General features: G+C 49.2%; 1 protein-coding gene across 1 annotated transcript; it reads left to right on the top strand.

Annotated features, from left to right (window-relative positions):
• The first annotated feature begins 2,552 nt into the window (after positions 1–2,552).
• On the top strand, positions 2,553–6,207 carry LOC130391759 (uncharacterized). The gene is given in 2 exon segments (XM_056602017.1): positions 2,553–3,475; positions 3,570–6,207. Coding segments are annotated over 2 exon segments (3,006 nt in total). The 3' UTR covers positions 5,653–6,207.
• Positions 6,208–15,706: the final 9,499 nt, after the last annotated feature.

The raw sequence follows: 15,706 nt of genomic DNA, 5'->3' as shown, positions 1-15,706 counted from the left end.
GTGATCTGTGTTGCAGGGTCCCTTCTGGTCCCCAGGGCCATGGTTTCTTATGGGAGACATGTCTGAACATATCTCCTTTAGGCTGGCCTGGCATTCACTTGATGGCTAAATTCTGTCCTTTCGGGTATCATTTTTCCACCGCTCTCCGTGAGACATTGGTGGTTCCAGAGGGGCCCAGAGGTGGGGCATGTCTGTGGCTGGTGTCGGCACCAGTGTAGGGAATACTTGGATCGCGTTCCTCAACTTGTTCCTGTGTGTGAAGCGGCAGTGGCTGAAATTACATATGTGCCATTTTGTGTGTTAGATTTAGACCGTGATTTCCCCCATTATCATATTGTCTTGTCTTTTTCGTGTCTTGTAATTTCATGCATACATTTTCGTATGCAAACAAGTATGTGTACACTCACTTTTACATAAAAAGCTAATGGAAATCTAGTCTCGGCTTCTTTTGTGGGATGTTCAAGGTGAAATAACTTCAAGGTGTAAAATTTATTTTAAGCAGTGTACTTTGATATCAGTCAACACAACAGATACAGACTTCGACTTCGACTTGGATCTCTCAATGTCTTAAACAATCTTTGACTCTAAGTACTTAGCCAAAGCACGTTTCCATACTCAGACTGTGGCTGTGTGCTGACAACGTGGCACACGGTGGCCCAAAGCTTTCTGGAAGGCTCAAGTACTCAAAACATGTCCACGCGGCCTGTGCCTTTTAATTTGGATGGACGCCGGCCAGAAGAGGATTTCATTTGTTCAACACTCGTCCACACGTATATGGGTATTTCTAGAAACGTAGCATTTTCAGTGCGCTTTGACCCCCCCCGTCCTCACTAAAACGGCATTTTGGCATTTTGAAACAAAGCTTTTAAAATGGGTCTGACCTTTTAAAAAAAAGGATTTCTGTGTATTTGTATCAACCGTCGAAACTGAGATTTTTGCACATTATGACCTCAATGGGCATCCTCCTTATGTTCTTCTGTGGTGTTTTACATACACTGTTATCGCCACCTACTAGTGTTTCATGCTTATGTGAGAATTTTCATATGTTTTTTGCGTCGTGGGTGGAGATATTTCCTGTAACTCTGTTAATAATAATAATATTAATAATACTACATTTAACTTAGAGGCGCCTTTTAAGGGCACCCAAGGTCACCTTACAGAGCATAAAATCATAAAATCATCATAAATCGTTAAAAACAAGACATTGTGGAAAAACAACAAAAACAAAACAAACAAACAATCAAGACAGTGATCAGTTCGATTTTGTGTGCGAGTTTGAACAGGTGAGTTTTGAGTTGTGACTCGAAGGTTGTAATGGTGTCTGACTGTTCTATTTCATCCTTACTGACCGCCAGAGGCGGTGCATTAAGCACTGGATTTATCCGTCTCGCGCATGCGCAGTTCATCCTTTCATCTTCTCGCAAAGACGCATATTGTAGTACCGCTTGCGGATAGCGTATTCGCTTTTTGAAAAGGATCGCGCTCCAGACTGTGTGCAGCCTCGCGACCAAGGGTCGGAGCAACGGGTGAACTCGTCCTCCAGGGGCTGTTGGTCTGTACAGCGCTGAACGGCTTCCCTAGAAGCTTCCAAGTTTTTGTTTAGTTTCAGTCTCTTACCGGTGAAGGCAGCGCTCTCGCGTCCTCTCCCGGCAATACTGCTGGGATTATTTTGACTACTGGGATTAATTTCGCTACTGATAGCTCCCTTATAGAAACAGCTCGGCTGTGTTCTGGGTTACCAAATTTATTTGGTAAAAGTTTTTCCAGTCAGTCACTTACCGGTGAAGGCAGCGTTCTCGCGTCCTCTCCCTGTAACACTGTCGTTTATTTCTTTCGGTCACTTACCGGTGAAGGCAGCGCTCTCGCGTCCTCTCCCTGTAACACTGTTGTTTATTTCTTTCGGTCACTTACCGGTGAAGGCAGCGCTCTCGCGCCCTCTCCCTGTAACACTGTTGGGGTTTATTTTTCAGTCACTTACCGGTGAAGGCAGCGCTCTCGCGCCCTCTCCCTGTAACACTTGTGTGTTTCTTTTCGATCACTTACCGGTGAAGGCAGCCCTCTCGCGTCCTCTCCCGAGAACACTGCTGTATATTTGAGTGTGTAATTATTTTTTCAGTCACTTGCTGGTGAAGACTGCGCTCTCGCGTCCTCTCCCGGTAACACTTTCTTGGCTTTTCTTGAATTGGTAGCTCACTGGTGAAGGCAGTGCTCCCTCTCCCAGTGTTCTGCTGATGGCTCATGTGTGTGGCGCCTGTGTGGCCCTCCTTGAGCCTGACGATGGCCATGATCGCTGCCCCTCTTGCCTCGGCTTCGAGCATTTGAGGGAGGGCCTTACCGAGAGGGCCTGCATGAACTGCGGCTCCATGCCCTTGGCACTTAGGCTGGCTAGGCTCGCAGCGGTGGAACATCCGGCAGCTGTCGACCTACCATTAATGGCGCCACCTCCTCCAGCTCAGCCCGGCCATTCTTGGCGTCGGGGTAGAGCAGGCCCCCCCCCCAGGAAAAGGGCTAGGGACGAGCTGGCATCCAAGGTGGATCGCTTGTCGTCCGATATGGAGAGGATACAGGAACTCCTCCTGACCCTGCAACCTGGGGCAGGTGGCGCGGTGGCTGACATCCGGCCTGACCCTTCCTTGGGGGATGTGCCGGGGACGGACGATGTCCTGTCGCTGGCGGCATCAGCCAACCTCTTTAGTGAGGGTGTCACGGGGGAGGAAGCCTCAAACGCTTTTGGGGAGGCCTCCCGCTCCTCTGCTCAGAGCTCTGGGCACAGCACAGAGGGTAACCCCATCGGGGCCGTCATCCGTACGGCCCTGGCTCGCCTGGGGCTCGATGCTCCTCAGGCAGACTTGGCCCAGCCTAGCGCCTTTTTCAGGCGCAGCCCTGCCACAGCCCCTTTCTCTGTCCCTCCTTCGGAGGAGTATTTAAAGGAGCTACACCTCTGCTGGAAGGACGCCAAGGCTCTCCCCCGTCCTTCTTCCAGTGCTCGGGCCTTGGCTGCCATGCGGGATCCAGCGCAGTATGGTTTGGGTTGCATGCCACCCGTTGAGCCCGCCATTGCCTCCCTCATTCTAACACCCGATCAGGCCTTGCGGCCGGATGCCAGGTGTCCTCGGCCCCAGTGCAGGGTCACAGACGACCTGCTTTCAAAGGCCTATGACGCAGCAGCACGTATGGGGCGGATTGGCAACTCCCTCTCCCACCTAATGCTGGCGCTCTCGACCTCGCTGCAACAAGCTGCAGTTGAGCCGTCTACACAGGACCTGAGCGACGCGTCCCTACAGGCCTTTGCCCTCATGTCCAGGGAATTGGGGCGTGTTATGTCCACCCTGGTCCAGACTCGCCGCCAGGTCTGGTTGGCTCAGTCGCCCCTGACGGAGGCGTGCAGGAAGGCCCTTAGAGCCATGCCAGTGGTACCGGGGGAGCTGTTTGGGTCAGCTGCCCTGGAGACGCTGGAGCGAGCTGCCCAAGCTAGGCAAACTAACCTGCAGCTGGCGGGTCTTCACAGGAGTGTTTCCGCTCCTGGCAGGCCTAGAGCCCCCCCGGCTGCCCCCCGGGGCCGCTACCAGCCACCACGCTCTTACCCAGCAAGAGATGAGGGCCTACGCAGGTCTCGGCGGTCTGCCCAGCAGCCCGCTGATAACTTTCGCGCCCCCGCCCGCCCATCGCCCGGGCAGCCTCGGGCCGCGGAGCCTCACCGGTACCCCTCCAGAGCCGACAGAGGCCGGGGGGCCAGGCGCTAGGACCACGGGGCCGGTCGTCGGCTGTTTTTCCCAGCAGCAGATCAGCTATTGGGCTGCCTGTACTATAGACCCCTGGGTGGTTTCCACCTTAACCCGGGGGTACGAATTACAGTTCCGACGCCGGCCCCAGGCCTTCGGCCGGGTCAGGATGACAGTCGTCCGCGACCCGACGAAGGCCGCAGCTCTGGCCCAGGAGCTATCCGCCCTCCTGGCCAAGGGTGCGATCGAGCCAGTGGACCCTCAGTTGCAACCCGGGGGGTTCTACTCGGCGTACTTTCTGGTAACCAAGAAAGACGGCGGATTCAGGCCCATTCTAGACCTAAGGGGCCTGAACACGTTTTAAAAAAATTTACCATTTCACATGCTCACCTCGGCGGACACCCTGAGGGTAGTTGCCAGGGGGGAGTGGTTCACGACTATAGACCTAAAAGACGCCTATTTTCATGTGCCGGTTGCGGCACACCACAGGCGGTTCCTGAGGTTTGCCTATCGGGGCAGGCATTACCAATTCAGGGTACTTCCCTTCGGGCTTTCCCTCTCCCCGAGGGTTTTCACCAGGGTTGTGGCGGCAGCCCTCGCACCCCTGCAGACGCAGGGCATGAAGATCCTGCCGTATCTGGACGACTGGCTGGTCTGTGCGCCCTCCAGGTCCCAGGTGGCCCAGGACACGGCCCGCCTGCTGTCGCACGTCGCCCGGCTGGGCTTGACGGTGAATCAAACAAAGAGTTGCCTGGACCCTTCCCAACGGGTTACCTATCTGGGGTTGGTCCTGGACTCGGTCGCCATGAAGGCCTACCTTTCACCTCGACGGGTGAACGACATCCTCCGCCTCCTTCCCCTCTTCAGAGCCGGCAGGAGGCTGCTTTTTATTCATTTTCTTCAGCTTCTGGGCAAGCTGGCAGCTGCTTCAGCTGTGGTGCCTCTGGGCTTACTGTCCCTGCGCCCACTCCAAATGTGGCTGAACAGCCTGCACCTAGATGCCAAGTGGCACAGGCAGAGGAGGGTCAAGGTGACCCTGCAGTGTCTTGTCTCTCTGGCCCCATGGAGAAAGAGAGCGTATCTGGAGGCAGGCGTGCCCATGGGCGCAATCCCGGCACGCCGGGAGTTGGTGACAACCGACGCCTGCCTCTCGGGATGGGGCGCAGTGTGGCAGGGCAGGACTGCGCAGGGACGGTGGTCTGGCCGGGACGTGGCACAACACATCAATGTGCTGGAACTCCGGGCTGTGCAGCTGGCATTAGCCAGCTTTCTGCCCCATTTGACAGGCCGGCATGTCCTGGTCCGGTCGGACAACATGGCCACGGTTTCGCAGGTGAACCACCAGGGGGGCACCAGGTCAGCACGGCTACTCCGGGTATCCCAGAGCCTGTGGACTTGGGCTTCTCCCCGTCTGGCCAGCCTACGGGCAGTCTATCTGCCGGGGGCCCAGAATCGGGCGGCAGACTTCCTCTCCCGACGGAAGCCTCCACCGGGGGAATGGCGGCTTCACCCCGAGGTGGTGGAGTCAATGTGGGGCCTCTTCGGCAGGGCAGAGGTGGACCTCTTTGCCTCGGAGGAGTCGGCGCATTGCCCCCTCTGGTTCTCCTGGGCAGAAGCGTCCAGCCCCTTAGGGCAGGACGCGCTGGCGCACGATTGGCCGGACAGGCCTCTTTATGCCTACCCACCATTGCCTCTGGTTCTGCCGACACTCCAGAGGGTCCTTTTGCAGGGCCACCGGCTCCTTCTGGTGGCCCCCTTTTGGCCGGGGAGGCTCTGGTATCCACTGCTGCTCAGGCTCTGCTGCAGATCGCCATGGCGCCTCCCCGACAGGAGGGATCTCCTGTCCCAGCTGGGGGGTCAGATCTGGCATCCCGACCACTCTCGCCTACAGCTCTGGGCTTGGCCACTGCAGGGCCCGACCCACTGCTGAGGGAGTGCACTGCGGCTGTCAGGGGTACGGTTATGAGTGCCAGGGCACCATCGACCAGGTTGCAGTACGGAAACAGGTGGAAGCTGTTCTCCAACTGGTGTGCGGCTAGGGCCGTGGATCCAGTGCATTGCGCTGTGACCACGGTGCTGGAATTTCTGCAGTCCCTCCTGGATAGTGGCCGGTCGCACTCTACCTTGAGGGTCTATGTCGCTGCCATCTCCTCCCTACATGATAGGGTTGACAGCGCCACGGTAGGGCGCCACAGATTAGTGTCCCTCTTTCTAAGAGGGGCTTTGAGGCTGCGTCCCCCTACAGCCATGCGGTCTCCAGCATGGGACCTGCCGCTGGTGCTGGAAGCCTTGTCATCTCCTCCCTTCGAGCCTTTGGGTCAAGGGGGTTTGAAGTGGCTGTCTATGAAGGCTGCCTTTTTACTCGCCATAACATCTGCCAAGCGGGTCGGGGAGTTGCATGCCCTATCAGTGAGTGATACATGCCTGAGGTGGAACTCTGATGGCTCGGGTGTCACTCTATGGCCGAACGTTGCGTTCCTGCCAAAGACCCTGCCACGCAATCACCTTAACCAGCCCATCCAGTTAGCACGCTTTGACCCCCTTCTGGGGAGGGTGGGTCTGAGCTGCTGTGCCCGGTGCGGGCCCTTAGGGCTTATATTTCTGCTACCGCCGGTATTCGCCAGTCGGAGCAGCTTTTTGTTTGCCATGGTGGCCCTAATAGGGGTCGTGCTTTAACAAAGCAGAGGCTGTCCCACTGGATTGTGGAGACCATAACACACGCCTACGGGGCCAGTGGCCGCCCCCCGCCATCCAGGGTGAGGTGTCACTCAACTAGGAGCGTCTCCACATCATGGGCTGCCCTGAGAGGGGTGCCCCTGGGGACCATCTGTGCCGCGGCGTCATGGGCGTCGCCTAGCACATTCTCCAGGTTCTACCGGGTCAACGTTGCCACTCCCCATCCAATGGGCGTGGCCCTGATGCCAAGCTCTGCTTTCTCTGATCAGTAGGTGAGCACCTTGACTCTTCGTGACGTTGTTGGTATTGGCCATCCAGTGCTTAATGCACCGCCTCTGGCGGTCAGTAAGGATGAAATAGAACGCAGAGTTACGTATGTAACTCCGGTTCTATGAATCCTGGATGACCGCCAGAGTTACAGGTCACTCAGAAGTCTCGTGGTTCGCGAGAAGATTCTGGGAACAGATCCTCTGTCGACACCGGGCTATATAGCCAATCCGGTGTCACGAGGGTCACATGTGACCTTGTTGGTATAGGTACTCGAACTGCGCATGCGCGAGACGGATAAATCCAGTGCTTAATGCACTGCCTCTGGCGGTCATCCAGGATTCATAGAACCGGAGTTACATACGTAACTCTGCGTTTTATGTGTGGGTTACAACTCATTCTGCTGTTACACTAATAACAAACATTCAAATCCTTCTATTCTTTAAAAATGGCGGCAGTTATCGATGAGTCAGTGATGGGATGTTGTGATGGACAAGCCCTATAGAACCAAGCGGGATGTGTATGTTTCCATTGAGTGTGTCAGGTCATTGGTTGGAAAGCGTTGAGTAGATAATGGAGTATATCTATTCCACACACACACGTACACACACAGCATTAGCCTTGGCAAGCTTATTTAGACTATTGGGTGTATATATGTGTGTGTGTGTGTGTGTGTTTGAGCGTATGTGTGTGTCTGTGTGTGTGTGTGCGTGTGTGAGTGTATACGGGTGTATGTGTGTGTGTATGTGTGTATATGTGTATTTGTGCGTGTGTCTTTGTGCAGGTTCAGTAGTTACTACATTTCAGGATATTGTTGAATGCCATTCGATTAATTTCTGAACCCATTAAGTCGTGTTAAACAAGTCTTGTTAGGTCCAACAACTCATACTGTTATCTTCTGATACAATCAGAAGATACCATCCTCTTCAAAGAGCTCTCAAGTTCAGCATGGGTAGTCTTTATTTTAGTGAGACGTGGAACCTCCAGGGTAATGCATGTCCCTGAATCATTCCACAAGTCCAAACACCCACAGTAGATGGAGCACCTACTCAGCCTCATCGCAGATCCGCCACACCTCAGCAAACAAATATAACCCATTGGACAGTAGCCACGTTTGTTATAATGCTGAAGTCGCTGATGGGGAGCTTACCTAAACAAAATGCAGGGTCATTGACCGAACACAGTAGCGGTATAAAGCAGTGCCCTTGCCTGCTGTCAAGCTCCTGGGGGCACACCTGACTGAACGCTTGACTACACACAACTCTTGAACAGCCAAACACTGTCGTATAGATCTACATGAAGACCTAGGAACCGGCATTCCAACATCCATTCCACCATTCCAACACTGTGATATCAATATTCTTGTTTTCCCACACTCCCACAAACAATCACACACACACACACACACACACACACACACACACACACACACACACACACACACACACACACACACACACACACACACACACACACACACACACACACACACACACACACACACACACACACACATACACACACACTAATGGGTATGCACACACACACACACACACACACTCAAGTCGTCATGCACAGGCACACACACACTCACGTGGGAATGCATATCGACACACACAATCAGGTGGGCATGTAGAGGCACATACACATACATCTACACACACACGCACACACACACACACATGTGCACTTACACGCACACACAAACTCACGGGCATGCCCATGCACACACACTCCCATGGGCATACACACGCATACGCACGTACATATAGATGTAAACATACACACATGCAAACACACACAAACACACACACACACACACACACACACACACACACACACACACACACACACACACACACACACACACACACACACACACACACACACACACACACACACACACACATAGCAGCCTAATTTACATCTTATCCGCCAGGCTGTATTATCTTTTTGTTTATCAATTACCTTGGCCTAAGCACTATGTGTTCTTGCTCTACCGGTCTATGGTTTAGCTCAAGGCTTAGTTCTGCTAATCAAGACCCTACATTCATCAGCTTGGCAGACAGAGTTTCCCAGCTATATAGTGTTTGATGTGGCTGCTGGCCCCTGGCCACTATCTGGATGACCTTGGCCTTTAGAGCAAGTCACTAACAAGAGGATTAAACACAAAAAAACCACAATAACGACGGTGAAGCGTGACGCGTTCCACGCAGCTGGAGGCCCGGAGCACATCCAATCAAGAAACAGAGTCGTTAGAGTGAAACTACACGGTGGAGCTTTACTGAACAATGGTTGAACTACAACTGTAGTTTCTGATTAAGCTGGGCCATCACATGCTGTGAACATAATGTCTGCCACAGCACAATGTGAGCTGAGATGAGAGGAGCAAGATGTTCTCCGAGGATGTATTCATCCATTCATGTTGAACAGAGAAGAGGAAAAATAAAGGATATATATGGGGGTTATAACTACTGGCGTAAAACAAAGACATAACAAAGAAATAATGTTCTGTGGTTCATTATAACATTTAACACCAACAATTGTATCAAATACTGATTGTAAGTCGCTTTGGATAAAAGCGTCTGCTAAATGCCCTAAATATGTTATGAATGGAAAACCGAAAGAGTTGTTAGTTTGATGGAAATCATTTAACTTCTGTTACACATTATCATGTAACATAACCGGGCACTAGGGTTTACCCATCTTCTTTGGAAAAAAAGGAGAAAGCACTCAGATCGCATGAGGAAAGCGAGCCAATCCAAAGAGATAAACTCGGTTGCACGACTGTGTCAACACAAACTTATCACCGAACCTGGTTGAAAAATGGACACAGATTCCAGTTTTGTGTTTATGGAAACATATTCTGAAGGCAGGTGTGCTCTCTGGTCTACAATACACACACACACACACACACACACACACACACACACACACACACACACACACACACACACACACACACACACACACACACACACACACACACACAAACACACAAACACAGATGCACACTGACTGTCCAAGACACACTCACACATGCACGCACACACACACACACACAAACACACACACACACACACGCACACACACACACACACACACACATACACATACACACACACACACACACACACACACACACACACACACACACACACACACACACACACACACACACACACACACACACACACACACACAAACACACACACACACACACAAAAACAGTCTCTATATTTATTTCTGTCTAAATCTTCTGCTTTTGACCAGCCTACATTCTCTGCAAGTCACAATAACATCATCGTTATTGATAATGACATGCAACATTAAAATGTATCCAAAAGTCTTCTCTCAGTAACATTAAAGTTAACAGTAACCGTATCCGTCCACGACACGCTCCGCTGCCAGAAGCCTTCTATCTGTCCATCAAGGTAGGACTGGGCCTGCGGGCTGGACCGGGACCTCTAGAAAACACGGCTAACTTCTAGATCTGATAAGACCAGAGCAGGGACATGCCGGGTCGGCTGATTAGCCTGCTAGATAAAGTCACAACAAACAGAGACTGCAACTGGTGAGAAACATTTAAAAACCAAACATATCAACGATGAAAAACACAACAACAACAACCTTGGAAAGGAATACATTCCAAGGTTCTTTCTAAGCGGCTTAAAGATCAGGTGGGTGTTGTAGTTCTACAGTTGGACCAGGAACCACTGTTCACTTCTACATGAGGCCGTGGCCCTGGTTCAGTTATTGACTTTATTGCATAACAGCTGGGATTCACCCTGGTGGCTCTTTTCAGGTACTCCGGCCATGGGTCCTAGATTGCTGTTGGCTTGCATGAAAATGTCGCCCCTGTATCATTGAGTTTAGATGTGTCTGTATCTAAAGATATCTGTCTCCCTCTCATTATCTCAATCTCTCTTTCCATCTCTCTCCCTCTCTCTCTCCCTCCCTCTCTCTCTCTCTCTCTCTCTCTCTCTCTCTCTCTCTCTCTCTCTCTCTCTCTCTCTCTCACTGAAGTCCCCTGAGGGTACCGATGAGGGAGATACAGGAGTGCCCTTGTAGACCCTTGTAGTCAGGCGACGACTAGCACCTACCGAATGACTCGCCAACCCCTAAGCCCTGGTTCTCAGGGCAGCGATGTTTTGCTGGCAAAACTCTGTGTCTTAAAATGAAAGCAGATGATAATAACAACTATAGGTTGTAGACCAAGGAGGTCTCAGCAGCCTCTTCTTAGTGTGTTTATCCTCTGAGGGATAATTCAGCAATGGGAGAATGCAAATGAGAATGCAAATTTGCAAATGCAAATGAAGTTTTGATGGAAGGTTTGATTATTAAAGTTCAAAGACACTACCGTCGCCAACGGTAATTCATAAAATGTGTCGATACTGACAATCATCAACCAAATATGTTGGCACGCAATAAAATGAATGCAAGACAACCGTGACGCCAGCGAGAGCTCTAAGAAGCTACCGTGGTGACCTCCTCTTTGTGATGAGGTGAGTGATGACATCAGACTAAAGCAGATGTCGGATTGGCCGATGGGAGGAGTTCTAATGAGGTCGATGACCTTGTCATAATATATTTATGGCACATGTTTGTTATCGTTTTATTCACCGTTTAGCACCACGCCGTCGTACTGTTGAGACAGGGTGCCAGAGGTGCAGTGACTGAAGTGAGCTGGGCAGACTGCCATTCAACTTTCTGTTTCATCCCCGCAAACGTTGTCCGTGCCTGAGTCAAACGGCGGGTGTTCGAAGTCAAGCCATGAATTGGAATGCCGGTGTGTTGTGCGGTGAGCGGATAATGAGCGACTTACATGAATCACTGTTTTCGCTGGCATTGTCTGTCTGCGTATTGTTTGTGTGGACTGTCATCTCATGTGTGTTTATACACCGCCGACAAATCCTAGCTAGTTTAATGTTGGAGTGGAGGAGGTGCAATTCGGGACGGATTACTTAATCTCATCTTCAGCCTGTGTTTGCCAGCAGGGTCACTGAGTATAGCTGTTTAACTCCTCAGGGCACAAACGCTCACTTTAAGTAGTGGTTCTCAGGCTGGGAATGAGTAAAGGCTTGAGGTTGCCAAATTTGCCGAAATAGTTGTCATGTCTTGATTGTTTATAATTGGTGTGTAACAATCCTTAGCAATTAAAGCCATATTTCAGTAATGGATATGTCAAACATTTTCTTGTTGAGTTTGGCTAACCCTGTAGCATTATTTACCGTTGCTGACAACGTGTCATCATCCGCGTTGTCTCTTTGGCTATGAGAGTGACTGATGAAATCCATCTCGTCTCGGGTGCAATGGTATCCTTTCTCTTCCAATGAGCACATGATCCTGATACCTGTTACCGGTGACCTACCTGCTACCTCATACTAATAATAGTATGCAGATCAGTGTATCTCCACTTAGCTCCTTCAGTCCTGAATGCCATTGCTGTTACCATTAAAACTATAACCATCCATGGACCATGACAAATAAAAATGTATTAAAGGTTTGCCTCTTTTATTTTGGAGTGGTGTACACTAGCCTACTGAAGCTATCGAGTACTTATGTTTTACTTTTAATATAGGTTGGAAAAAAATGTAATCACAGAAAAGCATTCCATGCAGATACCTTTTGGACATAATTATTCAGTGTATTTCTGATTACAAAAAGAAAAATGTTGACTTGCCTCAGGCGCCGCTACTGTTTTATTCAGTTCAGCAGATGAACTTTGTCATTCATTTTAAGGCGGGACCGAGGCGTAACCGATCTGTTCAGAACTTGAACTGAAGCCAGAAGGCTTACTCCCTACAGAGGGAACTCCTGAGATCTTGCTACTGTCAACTAGATGTGCAATAGCATTCTCTGTGCAAACGTACAGGTTTACCTTCAAATCTATTTCCGATACTGCAAAAATATCCACTTAAAAGCTGACTCTTGGAAATGCTACTACGTATCAACATTCACCGTTTAAAAAATATGCCTGTCTGTCTCTCCATCTGTTGCCTATCTCAAGAAAATCACCTCTAGAAATGGGTCATCGGTGCCCATTCCATATCAAAGATTATTTAGCTTTTCTTCTCTCCTATGGATAAAGGATTCATGTTAACAGTGTTTTTTATTTATTTAATTAGGGCATGTATGTACCCTTAAGTCAGGCTCCACAAATAAACCTGGCTTTACAATTAGTAAATAGTTCCCTTTGGAAAAAGGGAGTGATACAATTCTATCGTTACATCATGTATATTGTTTTAAATTAGGTAGCTTACAATTAAACTTGATGAAAGGAAAACTCTGCAAGATAAAACTCGTTTTGTCTCTGTGCCAGATGACTTGTGTAAACGGTGACTTCCTCTTGTCTTTTGTGTGGCACGGCGGCTCGCGTTGCCAGCTGTGAATTGCAGGAAACAAACGTCAAACACTCTCTCACAGTGGCAGTTTACAGAATATAGCGAACATTCGTTTTAGACGTAGAACGACAAGACTTTATGTGTACCCACTAACAATGCTTAATCTCGGCAGAACCAGGTTCCTGTCAAAAAACACCCATTTACTCCCTTCTAATTGCTTCTTTGATCTTCCCTTGTTTGTTTACACATCTGATGCTTTCACTTCACTGAGCTTCACTACTCCTACGCCTCGTCGCATCTGCCTTAAAAAATTACTCTCTCCATTTTCTTTCTTTCCGGTCTCCTATCCAATTTTGATTTTGTGGAAACCCCCCCTCCCCAAACACACACACATACGCACACACAAACACAACCACACAAACACATACACACTCCCACACACACACACACAAACACATACACATACATACACACACACACACACACACACACACACACACCACCCCCACTCACTTGGACAGATGGCAGCGGAGATGTGGCTGTTCCCCCCCCGAAGCCATGGCTTGGAATGTCTTGACAAGTCTGGGCATCCTGTCACCTCTGCGATGGAATTTTACACCTTGCTTTATTCAAACAAGCGGCAAGGTTAATCACATCGGAAGAGGACTTCCATGTAAGAAATGAGTCAACTACACTGTAGTCTAACATAAGGTTGAGGCCTGCATAAGAGGCCTCAACCACACACACACACACACACACACACACACACACACACACACACACACACACACACACACACACACACACACACACACACACACACACACACTCACAAACACCCCTCCGCGGGACCCCTTCCCGTAGTATAATAGAAATAGAAATAGAGTATCGTCAGAGACTATAGCGAAGACGACATATATGTGTCAAATCTGTGTGTGCCGCCTGCCGTGTCTTTCTTTGTCTACCGAGCTTGCTCTATAAATCACCTGGCGTTTAACAGTGGGATGAAGTCACTTCACTGTAGTGCATGGTGCCCTTTTAGCGCTCCTCCTACTGGAAGCCTCTCTAAGAGGCTCAGGGGCATGCTGGGTGCTGGAATGAAGTGGCTAAGCTCCTCATAATTCTCGGGGCCGCACAGGCCCGGCCAGGGGTCTGCTTTTGTAGTTCCCGTGGAAAAGAAGATGGTGGGAGAAAGAGAGAGAGAAAGAGGGAGTAATGTGCAAAAGGTAAACGAGAGCGTTGGTAGATCGACTTTGTCACAAAAATGTAAAGTATATTCCGTTTTCTTTGCGGAAAAAAAAAAAAAACGTTATTCATATTGAAAGAAAATCAAATCAAATGATGTGTTTGTATATCTTCATCTTTTTACAATGCAAGCACAGTTAGGCTTTTGTATTTGAGTGGTGCTGAGATGAATGTAGCTTATCTACCAGAGCAGACCCGCTAGCACCCCGATCACATCATTATAACACACACACACACACACACACACACACACACACACACACACACACACACACACACACACACACACACACACACACACACACACACACACACACATACACACACACACACACACACACAAGCAGCCATGCACAACAAAAGAACCCACCCACCTAATGAAAAACACTCTTGACTCAATAGCACTGTACTGTACACGTGTAAAAAGTACATGAAAAGACGTTTGTAAGCACTAAGACTTCCGGGGGTTTGTTGAGTGTGGCTTTATCTTTACGGCAGCAGCTTCCCTTTGGTTTATCACATAAGAGCACAGAAGAACGGTCACACACCCAGCTATCCAACATCATATCGGCTGGTCAATACAACTTCAGTCAAATCTCATCGACGGCAGAATGGCCAGCATTCTTTCTTCTTTTTTTATTTGCAAATTGTCAAGTTATTTTATCTCTGTGTTGTAGATGCAAGAAAAATGATCACTTTCCCCTTACTCAGACGTTCAAGTTTGGGCACTTTTTTCTGTATTCGTAGAGGAACTGGTTTAAAATTGGACCATGGGAAAAAAGGATTGAATTAGTCAGCAGGGCTTAATGCTTGACTAATTATTAAAACCTGTTTCCTTTTTTCCTCTGGCTGTTTATTTTGGGTTCATGAATTACATAAGGGGAAAAGGGGTCCTCCAAGCCTCCTTATAGGCCTATAATCATAATCCTTCTGGTATTAAAATAATCTGTTTTCTCACAAAATCAATATTCATGAAGGAGAAAGTGTCCAAGTTTGAAGGAACTAAAGAAAAAAAAGACCAGTGGTGCGATTTCTCAACAGTTGACTTTCCACTTAAATAATTACTTAAGGAAAACCAGCGGCAGGTTACACCACACACGGGAGGGAGTGGAAAATACCATGCGTAATCTAATTTCTACCCCTTCCTTTCTCTGTGACGCGGCACACACAACCACACCGACATTAAGATAAACAACGGTGGGAGTATTTGTGTGCTTAACTACCACCTATTCCAGCAACTGTTGGAGCGTGTTTATCACGCAGACTGGTAGACATTAACTGCCTTAGTGAGAGACACACAGGCCATATATAACTGGTATGAGCAACACGTCTCTCACACCTCTCACCGTGGGTCACTATCTTCATTTTCTATGCTGTGTGATCATGTGTCTCTTATACCGTTGATTTCTGTTATCCTATTCATTACATACAAAGACGTACACACACACAAAC

This window comes from Gadus chalcogrammus, chromosome 11 (genome assembly GCF_026213295.1).
Source record: "Gadus chalcogrammus isolate NIFS_2021 chromosome 11, NIFS_Gcha_1.0, whole genome shotgun sequence".
In the NCBI taxonomy this organism is placed as follows: domain Eukaryota; kingdom Metazoa; phylum Chordata; class Actinopteri; order Gadiformes; family Gadidae; genus Gadus; species Gadus chalcogrammus.
This window is presented reverse-complemented; position numbering and strand designations above follow the sequence as displayed.